Source organism: Coregonus lavaretus, assembly GCF_964263955.1.
Source record: "Coregonus lavaretus genome assembly, chromosome: 13".
Taxonomy (NCBI): Eukaryota; Metazoa; Chordata; class Actinopteri; order Salmoniformes; family Salmonidae; genus Coregonus; species Coregonus lavaretus.
This window is the reverse complement of record NC_140000.1, coordinates 10172084-10192262: the sequence shown is the minus strand read 5'-3', so window position 1 is coordinate 10192262 and position 20179 is coordinate 10172084. Positions and strand designations below refer to the sequence as shown.

General features: G+C 44.4%; 2 protein-coding genes across 3 annotated transcripts; both read right to left on the bottom strand.

Moving 5' to 3' along the window:
* Window positions 1–3978: 3978 nt before the first annotated feature.
* On the bottom strand, window positions 3979–10602 carry LOC311140120 (gamma-enolase-like; the record flags this gene model as incomplete). Its single annotated transcript, XM_084175057.1, has 10 exons — window positions 3979–4048; window positions 4182–4349; window positions 4950–5151; window positions 6297–6494; window positions 8771–8993; window positions 9346–9479; window positions 9630–9699; window positions 9846–9904; window positions 10218–10313; window positions 10518–10602. The coding sequence occupies 10 exons, from the start codon at window positions 10600–10602 to the stop codon at window positions 3979–3981; spliced, it is 1305 nt and encodes a 434-aa protein (XP_084031183.1).
* A 4570-nt stretch (window positions 10603–15172) lies between these two features.
* On the bottom strand, window positions 15173–19558 carry LOC311139837 (myeloid leukemia factor 2-like). Of its 2 annotated transcripts, none has more exons than XM_084174812.1 (8): window positions 18885–19558; window positions 17819–17930; window positions 17444–17479; window positions 17247–17300; window positions 16865–16993; window positions 16581–16740; window positions 16144–16358; window positions 15173–15659 (listed from the first exon to the last, which is right to left on the bottom strand). In XM_084174812.1, the coding sequence occupies exons 1-7, from the start codon at window positions 18926–18928 to the stop codon at window positions 16147–16149; spliced, it is 747 nt and encodes a 248-aa protein (XP_084030938.1). In that variant the 5' UTR covers window positions 18929–19558; the 3' UTR covers window positions 15173–15659; window positions 16144–16146. The 2 variants fall into 2 exon arrangements, with proteins under 2 accessions (XP_084030938.1, XP_084030939.1); XM_084174813.1 differs by having other exon boundaries at window positions 16151–16358.
* Window positions 19559–20179: the final 621 nt, after the last annotated feature.

The window sequence follows — 20179 nt, the reverse complement described above, 5'->3', positions numbered from 1 at the left end:
AAACACACACAGATTCAAAGTGTGTGTGTGTGTGTTTGAATCATTGCAGGTACAGTCAATCCGATGGTGGCGCCACTACTGCATCTATTAATTATTAGTGCATACTGCATATGTTCATACACTCACACACTGTATATTAACAGTTACAGCAGTTAGTTACAGATTCACACACAGACACACACAGTGTATAGTTACTTGGCATGAATTCAACATCAGGTGAGTGTGTGTGACCGACTGGCTTTGAACCTGGACTAAGTGCCACAAGACTGTGTTATCCTGCTGAGCTAAAGCCTAGGCATTAGCCTGGAGAGCTAACACAAGTTCACGTTTCAGACAAGGCTACTCGTCGGTCATCAAGCTATCTTGGTTCACAGAACCACCTCCTTTACACGTGCAATGTGCATAGCGGTACATTGACTTTTTTCATATACTTGTTGTTTACTATATTGCAGTAGCTATAGAATTCACACACTCAATGATAACCATTGTGCCATCACTTGTGCTATTGAATCAATACGTGTAGGCCTATGGGCCTAATGTAAAGCAGAGGTGGGAGGCTATGGATCCCAATGACACATAGATACTGTATACAGTCAGTGTATATCTTAGTCACAGGTGGCTGGCTGCTATTATTTATGAGTTCATTTGCTGGTCCCTGGCTGTGGTCCATCAACACTAAAAGAAAACACAGCATTTACCATAGCTTACAATAATCACATAATGTACAGCAATGGTCAAACACACACACACACACCTATGTGCACATTACCTGTTTCTCGCTCTCACACACATGAATGCATTAAAATGAAATATGTGATGCATCGTAGTATGCCTTTAGCCCGTGTAAGTATGCAGTTACACAGCTCACATCACCGACAGCAGGCACCGCAACCGTCCTCTTTCTTCTTTCTTCTCCCGCTAGTGTTATTGATACACATGCAGATGCGACCGGCTCTGCTATTCTGTACAACAAGCGAGCTACATCGGAATAGACTACATCGACGATGTAGACGGTATGTGCAATAGCAGATATTGGCTAACACTGATAATGCAGAATAGAAGTGGTCCTACGTCTATGCCTGTTGTGTTTCTCCCATAGGGTACTGTTTTTTTTTCTCCATGTCTTGAAAAATTATTCGGAATAGAATGGCGAATGGCATTCTTCACCGACTCACAGAGACGCATTTTCTCGTTGGAATGTGAGTGCGTCTGTTGTGCGTTGTAATCTAACACACATTTTACCCGGCCATGAATTACACATAACGCATGATCATTAACGCACAAAGAAAGGGGAGGGAAGACACAAAAGTGGCCAACAAGAATAGCAAAAATATATAAGCATCCATTTTCCCTTCTCCTTACCTATGATATCCAGCGATGCGTGTCCCCTTTCACTCTCTCTTTCTTTAGCTGTCTCTCTCGGTTTATACTGTACGTTGACACACACACATAGGAGCAGCACGCGCACCTATAAACAGAAGCTGCTGGATCATATTGCAACAGGGTTCCGCAAATAATGCAGAATTTTCTCTCTCCTTCCCAAGTCGTTGCAGGAAAAAACGGGGTGCCGCTGAAGACTGTACGAATTGATGCGTACGTTTGCCTCTTCCCCACCCCCCTCTCCCCCTTTTCTTTCTCCCTCTTCCTCCGTCAAGACGACTTTCACTTTTTGCCGTCGGTACGGTCACAAAATCAACTGAGGGCTAGCAAAGGATGCACTTCGAGGGAGAGAGAAAGAGAGGGAGAGGAGGGCGTGATTTGCATATTCTTAAGGAATGGGGGAGCGAGAAGGAAGAGGCGCAGAGAGAGCCAACACTCAGAAGAGGGAGGGGAGGGAAGGAGAGAAGTCCCTTTCTTCAGTTTTCTCTTCCCCCACTCCAATGTAGGATCACCTTAACAGTGCATTCGCCTACTATAGGCTACTTTGCATGGATCCTGTATACACATAATAACTCTCAAATTACAGAATCTTACGTTCTCTCCCTTTGTTCTATAACTTCGCCCCACCATTGTATTGATAGGCATATGGCTATAGCATGCAGCCCAATGTGTAGACAAACAGCATCGAACTGCATCATGCCATAATAGTGCATTCTTAAAGTTTCAGTGTCCATTCTATTCATGCCTAGAACGGGGTTCTTATTTGAGTGCATAACCCTTTCCCCTAAAACCTAGGCCTACCCCGTTCCTTCTGCTTCCACCTTTCCCTCCCTCACCCTCTCTCGGTCTACCTCTCTTAACTCTGCACAGTGTCGGGGGAGGTAGCTACGGTGTGTCCAGTCAAGCGGTTCTGCAAACCACCTCCCTACTCTCTTCTGTCGTTTTTTATTCCCCCCTTCACACAGCCCCTTGTCCCGTCTCCTATTGTGTAGTAACCATAGTAACCATATGGAGGAGCGACCTACTACGCTTGCGCGCCTTTTACCTTCACATACAAGGCCATGTCTCGCGCTCCCTCTGCTGCTGCATTTAGAACATGCAATTGATATACCTGCAACAATGTATATAACAATGTAGCTACAGTTGATACATTGTTAATATGATGCAGCTTGTCACTGCGTACAGTGCGCATTACACGTGTCAGCCACACCAGGGGCTTATTTAGGAGGATGTAACTTTACAGGGCTTTCAGATATACATTTATTAGTGTATGTAGAACGAACAAAATTATCTATTTAATTAAGAATGGGTAAATGTGGCAGCCCAATGCATTTCTACCTGCAACGTTCCACCCCATTGAATGTAGTGGCACAGATGAGATGCAGTAGCCAATATTTACATTTTAGTCATTTAGCAGACGCTCTTATCCAGAGCGACTTACAGTTAGTGAGTGCATACATTTTTCATACTGGCCCCCCGTGGGAAACAAACCCACAACCCTGGCGTTGCAAGCGCCATGCTCTACCAACTGAGCTACACGGGGTACAATATAGCCTATAGCCAGCCTAAAGTAGAGCTTTCATTTTAATTATCTCCAATAATAATATAAAATAAAACATATCACATACAAAACACGCAGACACAATTGTGGCTGATGTTTACATCATAAGTGTTCATATCTTTATTGATTGGATGGTTTCTGTAGTTAGCTTTTAGATGTAAGTGGTAACAGACAATTATGTGGCAGGCTTTTAGATGTAAGTGGTAACTGAAAGGTTGCCTAAGAGGGAAGGAGGGGAGGAAAAGGGAAGGTTAGGCAATTGAGGAAATTGAGATGGGAAAACTCTTTCAGGCAAAGGGGAGGAGAAAAGAGAGGGATGGAAAAGAACAAGGGAACAATACAAAGGGGAGGAGAAAAGAGAGGGATGGAAAAGAACAAGGGAACAGGTAGAGGAATGTGTGTGTATGTTTTGAGAGAGAGAGAAATACACTTATGTCTTGTTTAAAACCAATCAGTCCGGCTGCATTCTGCACTAGCCTCCAACTCATCATCTTATCAAACATGTAGCCTCCAATACATCAGTGCGTTCTAAGTGATTTAAAGGCTAATTCATCTGAATGTGTTTTTCAGTGCATCTCTCTCTCTCTCTCTCTCTCTCTCTCTCTCTCTCTCTCTCTCTCTCTCTCTCTCTCTCTCTCTCTCTCTCTCTCTCTCTCTCTCTCTCTCTCTCTCTCTCTCTCTCTGTGTCTGTCTGTCTCTGCTTTACTTTTTAAGGGGGTAAGAGTTGATTATCGGTCTGCTCTCTCTGTCTGTCTGTCTTATTCAGTCTGTCTGTCTCTCTGTCCATCCGACCATATGTCTGTCTGACCTTCTATCTATCTATCTATCTGTCTGTCTGTCTGTCTGTCTGTCTGTCTGTCTGTCTGTCTGTCTGTCTGTCTGTCTGTCTGTCTGATGTCTGATGGATTCATTGTATGTATTTATGTATATCTGTCTGTGTACATGTGTCTGTCCATCTGTGTTAGTCCGTCTGTGCCCTGCAGTGATGTGATGTGTGTCTGTGATTCTGTGTCAGTGTCCGTCAACCCAGAGGAGCCTTAGAGGGCAGCGGGGTTCCGGAAGTTGTGCCCTGCGAAGCGAGCCTGGTCCCCTAACTCATCCTCAATCCTAAGAGAGGATAAAGATGAAAAGAGGAAGATGGAGACCAGGAGAAAGACAAAGTGTTCAGAGAGGAACAGACAGACAGACAGTTATACAGACTCATACAACAACAACCACACACAGTGAGTAGGACACCAACCTCATGAGTTGATTGTATTTGGCCAGCCGCTCTGATCGACAGGGAGCTCCAGTCTTGATCTGTCCCGTGCAGAGGCCCACCACCAGATCAGCGATGAAGGTGTCCTCTGTCTCACCTGAGCGGTGGCTCACCATCACCCCCCAGCCATTCTCCTGAGCCAGCTTACACCTGGAGGACAGACAGAGAGAGATACACAGAGAGACAGACAGAGAGGGGGAGAGAGAGAGAGAGAGAGACAGATACAGAGATGGAGAGAGAGGGAGAGGGAGAGATACACAGAGAGACAAATAGAGAGGGAGAGAGAGAGAGACAGATACAGAGATGGAGAGAGAGGGAGAGATACACAAAGAGACAGAGAGGGAGAGAGAGAGACAGTGACAGATACAGAGATGGAGAGAGAGGGAGCGATACACAGAGAGACAGACAGAGAGAGAGAGAGAGAGAGACAGCGACAGATACAGAGACGGAGAGAGAGGGAGAGACAGAGAGAGAGGGGGAGCGTGGTGGATGAGGTGAGTTCTCACCTTTACAATGTAAAACGCATTGAAAATCATTATATAAAGGTCTATATATAGGGTTTACAATAACATAAAACGTGCTCTAAAATCAATACACAATCTGCGTCCCAAATGGCAACCTACAGTATGTATTCCCTCAATAGTGCACTACTTTTGTCCAGGGCCCATATTGCACTAGATCAGGAAAAGGGTGCCATTTTGGACACACTCTAAAAAGGGAATCTGCTCCACACTCCCCTCCCTGACTCACGCCTGGATGGCTTCGGTGACAGAGCCGATCTGGTTGACTTTGAGCAGCAGGCAGTTGCAGGCCCTCTCCTCCAGGGCGCGCTCTATCCTCTTGGGGTTGGTGACGGTCAGGTCGTCCCCCACCACCTGGATCCCCACGGAGGCTGTCATCTGGGACCAGGCCGGCCAGTCATCCTGGTCAAACGGGTCCTCAATGGACACCACTGGAGGAGAGAGGGTGAGGAGGAATGAGTGTTTGTGTGTGCTGCAACCAAAACGCAGGTCTTGATGGAGAATAAGGGTAAGGACAGAGGGAGAATTAAGGTGACCTGGGGACCATGCCTCTAGACACTGATCTAAGGACAGTTTTGCTTTTCAACCCCTAATGGTTAATGTTACAATTTATGAGCAGTAGATTTTCCTAGATCTGTCCCTAAAGGAAAGATCTACCTAGAGTGAAGGAACTTACTCTACCATGTTAAGGAGTGTGTATGTGTGTGTGTGTGTGTGTCTGTGCCTACTCTAGCTTATTAAGGGGTGTATGATGGGAGTTGGTTGATTAGCTCAAGACCCACTCATGGCCCATGGTGGATGGGCTCAGAGGTACAGCGTGTCAGTCTTAATGGGGATTTCAATTACTGCCTTTGACTGGACACGCTATACTATCATCTCCCATATCTGCCATTACATGCTACACTCCTCAGAGAGAGAGAGAGAGAGAGAGAGAGAGAGAGAGAGAGAGAGAGAGAGAGAGAAAGAGAGAGAGAGAGGAGAGAGAGAGAGAGAGAGAGAGAGAGAGAGAGAGAGAGAGGAGAGAGAGAGAAAGAGAGAGAGAGAAAAAGAGAGAGAGAGAGAGAGAGAGAGAGAGAGAGAGAGAAAGAGAGAAAAGAAGAGAGAGAGAAAAGAGAGAGAGAGAGAGAGAGAAAGAGAGAGAGAGAAAAAGAGAGAGAGAGAGGAGAGAGAGAGAAAGAGAGAAAAAGAGAGAGAGAAAAAGAGAGAGAGAGAGAGAGAGAGAGAGAGAGAGAGAGAGAGAGAGATTGGACGGCCTCCCCTCGTTTCCCGACACCAGTAAGGAGGTTTTAATTATGCGCTACAGTGCACATTTGGCAAGGTGGGAGCTGCACTGATGTAGCCCTGTCCCCCATCACTGGTGCTTATCCATGTCTCTATGGCTGTGTGTGTGTGTGTGTGTGTGTGTGTGTGTGTGTGTGTGTGTGTGTGAGTGTGTGTGTGTGTGTGAGAGAGAGAGAGAGAGAGAGAGAGCTTCAGTACAAGACATCAGTGTTATCATCGGAAGGGGAGTAGCCTAGTCAAACATAGCATGGAACAATTAACCATGTTAGGGTGACAGGTACACACACACACACACCTGGGTAGTCATTGACGAAGCCCTGGTACATGTCGCAGAGCTCCTGGGCGCTAATGTGGCGGTCTGCGTTGGGCGGAGACTTGAAGTCCAGGTCGTACTTGCCCTCTTTGTAGAACTCAGAGGCTGCCACGTCCATCCCGATCACCACCTTGTCTGTGAAGCCTGCCTTCTCAATGGCTGTCTTGATCAGATCCAGGGCTGCACAGGACACAGGGACAGGACACAGGGACAGGACAGAGGGACAGGACAAAGGGACAGGACAGAGGGACAGGACAAAGGGACAGGACAAAGGGACAGGACAGAGGGACAGGACAAAGGGACAGGACAGAGGGACAGGACAATGGGACAGGACAGAGGGACAGGACAGAGGGACAGGACAGAGGGGCAGGACAGAGGGACAGGACAAAGGGACAGGACAGAGGGACATGACAGAGGGACAGGACAAAGGGACAGGACAGAGGGACAGGACAGAGGGACAGGACAGAGGGACAGGACACAGGGACAGGACAGAGGGACAGGACAAAGGGACAGGACAGAGGGACAGGACAAAGGGACAGGACAAAGGGACAGGACAAAGGGACAGGACAGAGAGACAGAGGGACAGGACACAGGGACAGAGGGACAGGACAAAGGGACAGGACAGAGGGACAGGACACAGGGACAGGACAGAGAGACAGGGAAAGGGAGTGTGACAAGAAAGGTGAGCAGGGAGATGGGGATGTTATAAAACAGTGAGTGATAAATCCAATGCTGGGGTACTGTGCTTGTCGTGCTCTGTCTCGGAAAGACAATGTGCTGTGTCTATTTATGAGACCAGTTCGAAAACAACCACTGGCTCCCACCCCTTCAGGATTTGCAGTAATATTGGAAATCTTGCCTACAGTGCATTCAGAAAGTATTCATACCCCTTGACTTACTCCACATTTTGTTATATTACAGCCTGAATTCAAAATGGATGAAATAGATTTTTATTCACACCCATCTACACACAATACCCCATAACGACAAAGTGAAAACATGTTTTGAGACATTTTTGCTAATTTATTGAAAATGAAATACAGAAACATCTAATTTACATAAGTATTCACACCCCTGAGTCAATACGTGTTAGAATCACCTTTGGCAGCGATTACAGCTGTGAGTCTTTCTGGGTCAGTCTCTAAGAGCTTTGCACAGCTGGATTGCACAATATTTGCACATTATTCTTTTTACAATTCTTCAAGCTCTATCAAGTTGGTTGTTGATCATTGCTAGACAGCCATTTTCAAGTCTTGCCATAGATTTTCAAGCCGATTTAAGTCAAAACTGTAACTTCAATGTCGTCTTGGTAAGCAACTCCAGTGTATATTTGGCCTTGTGTTTTAGGTTATTGTCCTGCTGGAAGGTGAATTTGTCTCCCAGTGTCTGGTGGAAAAGCAGACTGAACCAGGTTTTCCTCTAGGATTTTGCCTGTGCTTAGCTCTATTTAGTTTATTTTTATATTTAAAAAAAACTCCCTTGAAGACAACAATCATACCCATAACATGATGCAGCCACCACCATGCTTGAAAATATGAAGAGTGATATTCAGTAATGTGTTGTGTTGGATTTGCCCCAAACATAACGCTTTGTATTCAGGACTTGAAGTTAATTTCTTTGCCACATTTTTTGCCGTTTTACTTTAGTGCCTTATTGCAAACAGGATGCATGTTTTGGAATTTTGTATTCTGTACAGGCTTCCTTCTTTTCACTCTGTCATTTAGGTTAGTATTGTGGAGTAACTACAATGTTGTTGATCCATCCTCAGTTTTCTCCTGTCACGGCCATTAAACTCTGTAACTGTTTTAAAGTTTCCTTCCTCTCCGGCAACTGAGTTAGGAAGGATGCCTGTATCTTTGTAGTGACTGGGTGTATTGATACACCATCCAAAGTGTAATTAATAACTCCATCATGCTCAAAGGGATATTCAATGTCTGCTTTTTATATTTGTACCCATCTACCAATAGGTGCCCTTCTTTGCGAGGCATTGGAAAACCTCCCTGGTCTTTGTGGTTGAATCTGTGTTTGAAATTCACGGCTCGACTGAGGGAACTTACAGATAATTGTATGTGTGGGGTACAGAGATGAGGTAGTCATTCAAAAATCATGTTAAACGCTATTATTGCACACAGAATCCATGCAACTTATTATGTGACTTGTTAAGCACATTTTTACACCTGAACTCATTTAGACTTGCCATAACAAAGGGGTTGAATACTTATTGACTCAAGACATGTTAACATTTTGACATTATGGGGTATTGTGTATAGGCCAGGCTGTAACACAATAAAATGTGGAAAAAGTCAAGGGCTGTGAATACTTTCTGAAGGCACTGTAAGCCAATTGGAAGGCTGTTTCCTTCCCATCTGAAAACACTGAAAGCTGAGGGTCTACAAAGTTCGTTTTCGGACCATGCAGTAGTGTCTTTGATATGTCTTTCCTCCTGTCTATCTCACCTTCAGTGTTCTCCAGTATGTTTGGGGCGAATCCCCCCTCGTCCCCCACGTTGGTGGCGTCCTGGCCATACTTCTCCTTGATCACTTCCCGCAGTGTCTGGTACAGCTCCGCCCCCACACGCACAGCATCCCTGAAAGACTCCGCCCCTACAGGAAGTACCATGAACTCCTGCATGGCCAGCTTGTTGCCCGCATGAGAGCCCCCGTTGATGACGTTAAAGGCCTGAGGGAGAGGGGGGCCAGGGGAGGAGAGGAGAGGGAGACATCAGTATTTGTCCATTTACAGCATTTATTCATTCCTTTATCCAGTTGTTCCTTCATTCATTTATCCAGTTGTTCCATCATTCCTTTATCCAATCATTCCTTCATCCAGTTGTTTCTTCATTCCTATATTCATTCATTCATTCATTCATTCATTCATTCATTCATTCATTCATTCATTCATTCATTGACAGAGACAACTGTCTGAAGCCTTCATCTTATCTTTTTTTACAGAGTAGGCTATGGTTTTTGGTCAAATGTATTCTATGACAGTCAACTGAATACAGGTGAAAATGTAACGGTAATGAACTCACAGGAACTGGAAGCACTAGCTCTGTGTTTCCTGCTAGGTCAGCAATGTGACGGTACAGTGGGACACCTTTCTCTGCGGCACCAGCTTTGCATATGGCCAAGGACACACCCAGAATAGCATTGGCCCCAAACTGAGCTGAAGGGAGCAGAACGAATAGGTATGAATTAAGGGAATGCTCAGATTGAAAAAGCACTGGTTAGAATAAAACCTTCACACGCCAGCTCTTGAGACCAGGACTGGTCTAAGCTGGTGTCTCATACGTGGTTCATACAGGTTGTTACTTACACTTGTTCTCAGTGCCATCCATCTCTATCATGATCTTGTCCAGTTTCTCCTGTTCCACCACACTGACCCCCTGCAACACAACACATCTTAGAGAGCTGATGAGACATCTTTCTCTCTTTCTCTCAGTTACAAATACGCCCAAACAAACACACTGCAACACAGGACACAACCCACACACACACGCGGGTACACACACACGCTCACTACCGCACTCACCGACTGGATGAGGGAAGGACCAATGGTGTCATTGATGTGACCAACAGCCTTGAGCACACCTAGGAGAAGGAGGGATATAGTGAAGGATGAGAAGAAACAGGATGAAGAGGAGGAGGAGGAGACAGGACATTAGGATGAAGAAAAGTAGCTCATTCTGCGCATCACTCAGTCTAGTCATGTTCATGTTCCTCCTCACTGTGCTCCCGTAAATCAATATGGCTTACTGCCCATACCTCTCCTAGTGCCCATCCATCTCCTAGCACATTTATCTACCCCCCCTCCCCTCACACACATACACACACACACACACACACAAACGAGCATGCACAAATACACACACACACACACACACACAGCTTCCTCAGCCCTCACCTTTGCCCTTGTAGCGGCTCTTGTCTCCATCTCTCAGCTCCAGGGCTTCATAGATGCCAGTAGACGCTCCGCTAGGCACAGCTGCCCTGAAGACACCTAGAAGGAGGAGGGAGAGATTTGAGGGAATGGAGGGGTGAGGGAAGGGAAGACAGAGGGGGGAGGGAATGGAAGGGTTGAGGGAACGAGGGAATGGAGGGGTGAAGGATAGAGAGGTGAGGAAAATGCACATTAGCCAGTTGATAATGGAATATCACAAATAATCACACCATGTAGCGATAATGAAAATTGCCAGTGTCTCACCTTTGTCAGTGTGCAGGTCCACTTCCACTGTGGGGTTCCCCCTGGAGTCCAGGATCTCCCTGGCAACAATGTTCACTATCGACATCCTGTGGGGAACACACACACAGACACACACACACACACACACACACAGTTAGAGGCAAATATAATACACATACAATTCATTCTCACCTCTAACAGACACGCACACACGTACACACACACACACGTACACACACACACACACACACACGTACACACACACACAGCACCTTTCATCTTCTCTTGTAGCACATACAGTACACGCACCACCCCTCCTTCTAACACAGCTTTGTTCTAAAACAGCCTTGTTCTAAAACAGCCATGTTCTAACACAGCCTTGTTCTAAAACAGCCATGTTCTAACACAGCCTTGTTCTAACACAGCCATGTTCTAACACAGCCATGTTCTAACACAGCCTTGTTCTAACACAGCCATGTTCTAACACAGCCATGTTCTAACACAGCCTTGTTCTAACACAGCCATGTTCTAACACAGTCATGTTCTAACACAGCCATGTTCTAACACAGTCATGTTCTAACACAGCCATGTTCTAACACAGTCATGTTCTAACACAGCCATGTTCTAACACAGCAGAGGGATTTCTGCATTACCAAAACAAGCTTGAGAATAAGGGGGAGAAAGATGAGAGGAGCAAGGGAACGGTGGTAGAGATGATTAAATTATTAAACCCCCCTTTGGCCAGAATGATGAATATTTTGAGATGGGGAAGGGAGAGCAGGACAGACATAGGAAGACACAGACAGAGTGAGAGATTAAAATGACCTCTAAAATGTCTTTGCCGGAGACATAAACATGAGGAGAGGCTTAAGTAGACAATATAGAGAAGACTTACTCTCTCTCTCTCTCTCTCTCTCTCTCTCACACACACACACACAACTGGCACACACTGACGCATAGTCAGGAAGTAAATGCTGTGAAACAGATGCACTCTAAGCACATACAGCGACACACACCACACCGCAATTGACAGGCCAACTATCAAACACATTCAACACCGAACCATGGACTAGTAGGACACACACACAATGCGCCGTCATTCCTTGACACACACACACACACACACACACACACACACACACACACACAGTCAGTGAGTTCACACACATAAGCTGATGCAATTTAGAATGGTACCTGTGCTGTGTAGTCAAGGACTAATCAGAGGATATGGGCCGGTGGAGGGATGAAATGAAGAGAGCAGAGAGACAGAGGAGAAGAGACTGAGAAGGATGGAGAGGAAGGAGGGAATAGATGTATTTTGTTTTCCATTACCTGCAGTCTGTGTGAAGCTTGGTAGGGAAAGTGAGAGAATGTGAGCGAATGAGAGAGAAGGGGCGCAGGGAGGAGGTAGGAAAGGGGAGGGGGGTGAGAACGTGCGACAGACGGGGGAGGGGGAACGCGCAAGTTATTGGAAGATGCAGAGGAAAGGGGAGGGAGTGAGACTGGATCAAGGAGACAAAAAGAGGAGAGGAGAGAAGGATTCAGCATAGCAGCAGTAGGCACAGAAAAAGAGGGGTTGTGTGTGTTATGTTTTTGGCTTGAACCCAGAGAAATGTCACAAAATAGAATAGGAGAGAATACAACATGTGATACAAAACACAATCCCCCACAACCCCCCTGTCCCATCCCATTATGACACAGTCAACACACTGCACCACAGCAACACAGCTACAGCCCTAGGCACTGATGCTCAGTATAATGGTACACTAAACACTAAAATTACACATTAATTTATGCATACATTTGCTGGAACAATATTTTCGCAGATGTCATGAGTACTAGTCAGCAGTGATGTAAGCCCTGATAAGCTCACATACACAGAGAACAGGCAGAAACAGACGGCAGGGTTGGCAGGAGTGTATGCTGGGACATACTGTGGGATGCATGGGCTTAGCTTGCTGTGTGTATCTGCTAGCAAGAACATACTGGAGGATGCATTCACTTAGTTAGCATTAGCATTCATCTTCCAAGACATGCTGCAGGCTGCAGAAATCTGTTAGTATGGCTATCAGCTTTGTATAGATATGTGGATTGGCCTTGTATAGACTGTAGTGACCAAACTGTAGGTTGTATTTGGATTAGCCTTAGCATGCACAGTATAGGAGGGGAGACATTGAACTCCCTGTGGTCCAGGATAGATGGCCATATGGAATAGATACAGTGCCTTGCAAAAGTATTCATACCCCTTGGATATCTTCACATTTTATTGTTCTACAAAGTGGGATTAAACTGGATTTAATAGTAATTTTTTTAACAACAATCTACACAAAATACTCTGTAATGTCAAAGCAGAAGAATTGAAGATTGCTAGAAATGAAATAACTAAAATATACTTGTTGCATAAGTATTCAGCTCCCTGAGTCAATACATGTTAGAAACACATTTGGCAGTGATTATAGCTGTGAGCCTTCTTGGGTAAGTCTCTAAGAGCTTTGCACACCTGGATTGTGCAATATTAGCCCATTATTATTTTCAAAATTCTTCAAGCTCTGTCAAAATGTTGGGGGTCATGGCTAGACAGCAATTTTCAAGTCTTGCCATACATTTTCATGCAGATTTAAGTCAAAACTGTAACTCGGCCACTCAGAAACATTCACTGTCTTATTGGTAAGCAACTCCAGTGTAGATTTGGCCTTGTGTTGTAGGTTATTGTCCTGCTGAAAGGTGAATTCCTCTCTCAGTGTCTGGTGTAAAGCAGACTAAAGCAAGTTTTCCTCTAGGATTTTGCCTGTGCTTAGCTCCATCCTGTTTCTTTTTATCCTGAAAAACTCCCCAGTATTTGCCGATGTCAAGCATACCCATACCATAATGCAGCCACCACCATGCTTGAAAATAAGGAGGCAGTTACTCAGTGATGTGTTGTGTTGTGTTGGATTTGCCCAAAAACATAAGGCTCTGCATTTAGGCCAAAAAGTGTATTACTTGAGTGCCTTGTTGCATACAAAATGTAGGCCCCGTGTAGCTCAGTTGGTAGATCATGGCGCTTGCAACGCCAAGGTTGTGGGTTCAATTCCTACAGGGGGCCAGTATGAAAACTATAAGTCGCTCTGGATAAGAGCGTCTGCTAAAATGTAATATGGATGTTTTGGAATATTTTCATTCTGTATATTTGTATTCTTATTTTCACTCTGTCATTTAAAGTAATTATTGTGGAGTCACTACAATGTTGTTGATCCATCCTCAGTTTTCTCCCATCACATCTATTGAACTGTTTTAAAATCACCAATGGCCTCATGGTAACATCCCTGAGCAGTTTCATTCCTGTCCTGCAGCTCAGTTCAGAAGGATGACTATCTTTGATGTGTCTGGGTGGTTTAATACATAATCCACAGCATAATTATTAACTTGACTATGCTTAAAGAGATATTTAATGTCTGATTTGTTATTGTTACCCATCAACCAATCACTACCCTTCTTTGAGGCTTTCAAAAAGATCCCTGGTCTTTGTAGTTGAATCTGTGCTTGTAATTCAATATTTGACTGAGGGACCTTACAGTTGATGTATGCATGGGGGACAGAGGAAGGGTTAGTCATTAAAAAATCACGTCAACCCCTATTATTTCACACATAGTGAGTCCTTGTAACTTATGTGATTTATTAAGCAAAATGTTACTCCTGAACTAATTTACGGTTGCCTAAACAAATGGGTTGAATACTTACGCAACAAACATATTTGAGTTATCACATTTTTATTCATCTTAAAAAAAAAAAAAAAAATATTCCACTTTGACATTACAGAGTATTTTGAGTAGATTGACAAAAAAAAGACAAATCAATCAATTTTAAACCCACTTTGTAACAATAAAATGTGAAGCAATCCAAGAGGTCTGAATAATTTTGCAAGGCACTGTATGTGAATGAAGGCAGGAAATAGAGGACCAGGGCCAGCGATCTAGTGATGGGTCCATTTAACAGAATACAGAGATGAAAGATGGAGAACAAACAATAAATCACACAAGGCAGCTGTAAAATACAGAACCTGGGGGGGGGGGGGGGGGGGGGGGAGTAGATATCCAGAGGGAATGTGCCAAAGGAATGGGCGGAGGGCAGGGAGGATTTTGATTGGCTTCTTCTCTGGTGCGTTCCATCTGGATGTCATATGACCATCTGCAGCTATTCTGACACTAGGTAGTGAGAGCACGAGTTTACACACGCAAGAGAGTGAGTGTGTAGGGATGCGAGTATGTATGAAGGGATGGACTGTGCCATAAGACTAATACGATTTACTGTGGCATTTATAATAGAAACAAACTGTCCGGATGGAAAGGCATGCTGAATACTGAACAGATTCAACAGCAAAACAAAAATACAACAAAGTAACATTTTCACACGCACCAGGGTTGGGATCAACTCCACTTCAATTCTGCCAATTCAGGAAGTAAACTGAAATTCCAATTCCCATGGCTTTTCAACAACGAAAATGTGTATTGGAATGTCAGTTTACTTCCTACCTCGAAACGGAATTTCAGACAAGAGACTGTATAAAGCTAGAAAAACGGCAGCAAACTCCACTGCTCCAATACCACCTTTAGTAATATCAGTCTTCGCCAGGTCAAAACCTGTTCTAAAAACATAACCCATCCACTCACTATTCCATGACAAACCACAACACAGTGTGCAATTATCTAACAATGTTTAATGTTTGTTTTCATTAATTAGTTTAATTAGTCAACAGTATACAATTCAATTCACAGACACACTAGTGTCTACACAAACATATATGGACTGTACAGCACGTGTGTATTATGTAGTGTGGCAATGTATATATATTTATATAGTGAGGTGGGCAATTAACGCATGTAAAGTTGGAGGGTGGCTTTATATACAACTTGAGTGTGAGTAATCATGTGTGTGCATGTGTGTCCGCACGTGTGTATGTGAACGGTAACAGCAGAGGTTGAACCATAATTGCGGGTATTGAGTGTGTTGGGTTCTGATGTGTGTGTGTGTGTTAAATGTATAGTTTTTATATAGACAGTCCCATCATATCAAACATCTTGACGGTCAGTCGTGACCCTCTTCTCCCTTCTTCGTTCACAGCATCAGGCAGATCCCCTCGGTCTCCTCTCCTCCATCCTTCTGCTCACCTTTCACCCTTGACCCCTGGCAGGAGAGAACACATGACATCATCAGTGGCTTCTTGTCCCTCGTCTCCTCCACTGATCTGAAAACACTGGCTATGTCAAAAGCAATATGGAGGATTCTTACTGGGAATGAGCTTTTGCCTGTCCAGTTGTTTAATGTCAGAGCAGATGGAGGAGTGGTGTAACATAAACCACTGTAGACTATTGAGATACACCCATTGACCCCAGACAGGCTAACAACTGGGACAGGACCAGTTCCAGACTGATCTCATCTGTTCCATGGACTTTGACTCCCCTAGTGGATTTATTTGAAAGGACTGGATCGGGATTGGCATAAGCAAAGACCATATATCAAGTTGATGCCTATCCACTACTTTTAGATCAACAAAGGGTACAGGAATTGATTTGGGACTGTGCCGTGCTGTCCACAGTACACACACTTTTACAAAACACACAAAGACAGACATGCACACATGGACACACACAGGTCATGCTCCTCCTACCTCTCACCAGTCGTAGCGGGGGCGAGTTGCGGGTGGGGGGTGTCTGGGGGACTCGTGGCGAGGGGTGGGCGGAGACGAGGAGCTGGGTGGGGCGGCGAGGGCCAGCTGTTGCCCCCCTGCCCTCCTGTCCCGGCCGTAGTCTATCCCCCGTGCGTTTGGGGGAGGGTACCTTCCGGCCGTGCTCCTCCACTCTTCATTGAAGGCAGCAGCCTCACCTGAGAGAGGGACAGGGGAGGTGGGGGTCAGAAACCTGGCCAGACGTACCTCTAAACCAGGCAAGTCTAGCAATGGAAACAAACAGTTGTAAATACAGCCACTAATCCTCCATGTGCATTTTTTCCCCAAAGGAACATTTATTTATTATTACATTGGGGTTATAAAATTGTGTATGGTCATACTGATTCTGCAGAACCGTAGTGAGTAGCTCCATGACTTACTCTCCTCCAGGTTGATGAAGTCCTGCCGTTCTTCGCGGTCGCCCGTGTGGCGGTTTCGGGAGCGTTCCATCACGTGACCGCGGTCCCAGATGTGGTGGCCGATGGCCAGGCGCTCCAAGCCGCTCTCGCTGTCACGCATTGATTGGCGCGTCTCGCGAATCTGAGGGGAGGAGGAAGTAGTGTTCAGCAGGCAGCTGGTAGTAGAGGACTGGGCTTGTAAACCCCTAATGAAAAATGTACATGCAATCACAGCAGTAGATGCAATTTGGCCCACTCTCTCTTACCCCTCCAGGTGCAGTCCTTAGTTCGCTGGTCTGCTGGTAGACTTTAGGGGCTCCCATGTCTGAGGAGGAGTAAGAGATGACTGTGGAGGAAGAGAACGTCTGACAGTTTGGCGAACCCGACATTCTGTCCTAAAGGGAAAGAAGATAAACATAATCCAGCTAGACAAGATGTGTTAAGTTTCAACCACTGTGAACTCCTGTTGGGTCTTTGCTTTAGGCTGAGTTGTTGCTGGGTCACAAAACATTAACTATAAAATGTTTTTTTTTTGTGGATGCAGAGAATCTCCATTGAGGGTGTTCTTAAGCCCAGGAACATGTTTGATCTGGATCTGGGAAAGCAGCAAGGTGAGGGAATACCAGGAATCTTTCTGGACATACTCACCATGTTCTCCATCATTCCTCCCATCATCCCAAACATGTCCATGAAGCCTCCTCCCTGGGGAAGGAACACATGAGGAAGTCAGTTATCTGATTCTGAAATTGAGAATTAGTTTTAAACATATTGGAACAGGGCCTTGGGTGCTTTCTGGGTGCTAAGAAGCAGAGAGAACATCTTGACACGCAGGGACAAGGACTCACCATTCCCATCATTCCAAACGGCTGCAGGGCTCCAGCCTGAAAAGCAGTAGGAGGTTATTTAACAGCAGACAACAAATATGCAGTAACAACGCAGTGTGGCATGAAGTACTATAAAATTAGTCTACACTATATATAATCAAAGGGGAAATAGCTATGGTGTGTTGTATACCTACCAGGGTTGGGTCAATTCCATTTTAATTCAAAAAGTAAACCTAACTCCAATTCAAATTCTAATGTTTACTCATTGAAGAAATTTTGAATTGTAGTGTACTTCCTGAATTTGAAATGGAATTGACCCCAACATCACACACTTACTAGAGATACACACAGAATAGTGACTGACTCGCTCTTTCTCTCTCACATGCACACACACACCTGAAGGTGGGGTGCACGGGGAGGCTGAATCTGCGGGCTGAGGGGGAAAGGTTCGTAGCCAAAAGACCCAAACAGACTCCTCATCTGTTGCCTGTGGGCTGCGAATGGATCCCTATAAAACAGAAACAACTTCTCACTGAGAGTACAGACCATGAAAACACACACACACACAGTAGTGAATAAGGAAAGGGGTTGCTGACATTATCGTGAACACTCAGGTGAGAAATCCACCGGCTTCCAGGTGTATTTTTGACCATGATTACTCATCATAGAATGAGAATATAAGGGGTAAACACATGTACTTATGTAAAAAATAATAAGCTAGACATAACCATGATCCAAGCCGTGATATAGTTTGGTAATTGGTATTTTATTAGGATCCCCATTAGCTGATGCAAAAGCAGCAGCTATTCTTCCTGGGGTCCACACAAAACATGACATAATACATTACATTAATAGACAAGAACAGCTCAAGGACAGAACTAAATACTCTTTTTTTTAAAGGCACATGTAGCCTACATATCAATACATACACACAAACTATCTAGGTCAAATAGGGGAGAGGTGTTGTGCCGTGAGGTGTTGCTTTATCTGTTTTTTGAAACGAGGTTTGCTGTTTATTTGAGCAATATGAGATGGAACGGAGTTCCATGCAATAATGGCTCTATATAATACTGTATGCTTTCTTGAATTTGTTCTGAATTTGGGGACTGTGAAAAGACCCCTGGTGGCATGTCTGGTGGGGTAAGTATGTGTGTCAGAGCTGTGTGTAAGTTGACTATGCAAACAATCTGAGATTTTCAACACATTCATGTTTCTTATAAAAAGAAGTGATGCAGTCAGTCTCTCCTCAACTCTTAGCCAAGAGAGACTGGCATGCATAGTATTTATTTAGCTATATGATGTATGTAGTTACCTAATATATTCTGGCTGCCTGGCTACACATGGTGGCAGGAGATTAGGCCTTTAAATCTCAGAACAAACAACGACAATGACTTGAATCATTAAAGTGAGTATAAAACCAAGACATGCAGTTCGCTTGGATAAAAGCCAATGCGATACTCACATCATGTAAGGGTTGTCATCCACGTCATTTAAATATCGAAACATGGTGTTTTGGTTTGCTAATTAAGCTAGCTGGGGCTAGCTAAAAACGTAGTTTCTTCGGGCCTCAGTACAAAAAATAATGTAAGAGGACAGTAAATGTTCGACCTCTCATTCAGATATTTCGACACTTCTCTAGCACTGCGTACCGACGGACAATAGTGAGAAATGTGCAGCAGTATTGTTAGCAAGCTAGCTAGCCTTGCTAGCCACCTAGCATTCGTGTTAGGAAACTAGCCTGAAAACTAGCTTACAAATCAACGTTGGAAATGAGCCCCTTAAAGCAGACTTGTTTGCCGATAGAAAGTATTATATTGCTCACGCCTAAGTACAACTTAAAACATTGGCTAGGTTTTTCCTAGCAAGAGATAGCTAGCTAGCTATTTTTCCACTGTTGATTGCACATGAAAACGGAAGTCAAGCTGACAAAGGAAGCCAAAACGTCAGGAATCCAAAGGAAGAAAGATGTTGTCTCCACAATTTTTCAACAACCTGACCGTTACAAACGCCTCTCTTTTGTGCAAAACATGCACATATCCGTTCAGAAGCCGTGACGCTAAATGTCACCGAATAAAAAAACAAATGACCCTGCAAAACGCCAGTAGCCCGCAAGCTAGAATTAAGCGAAACGTCAATAAAAAAAAGGGGGGAGGCAACATCCGGAAATGACGCAGCCTAGTCGACAATGAGGATAGAATGCAAGAAGGGCAACATGCCTTGCCCTTGCTAATGTGTAATATCTGTCAACGAATGTCACTTCTTTGGCATCTATTTAGATTTTTTTAAATTGTATTTTGTATTGAATGTCACTAAAAAGAGCAGGTGACCGGGTGTCATTATGTCACTGGTTGACATAAGTGATCTAGAGCTTCAAATCGTCATCAACTATCTTTTTTTCTAAAGCATAGTCTTGATATGACTGTAAAAACATAACATTTTAAAACAAGGCTCAAAAACAATTTTAGGAATCAAAATATTGCCAAAAGTTACAGAAATGTGAGAACATTGCGCTCTACAGGCCTTGCTTTTGAGGATCAAACTACTGTTGCATGCATGCTCAAAAGTTGTGCCAACTGTCAAACATGTTTTTGACGTTTCAACTTAATGTCAGGTGCACAAGTACAGTGAAATGCCTTCTTGCAAGCTCCAAACCCAACAATTCAGTCATCAATATCAATGTAGCACTAAAAATAACATAAGCTAGAACAAAAACACATACAAATAAGAAGAACACAAGAAAGTAAGAAGCTTTCTTGT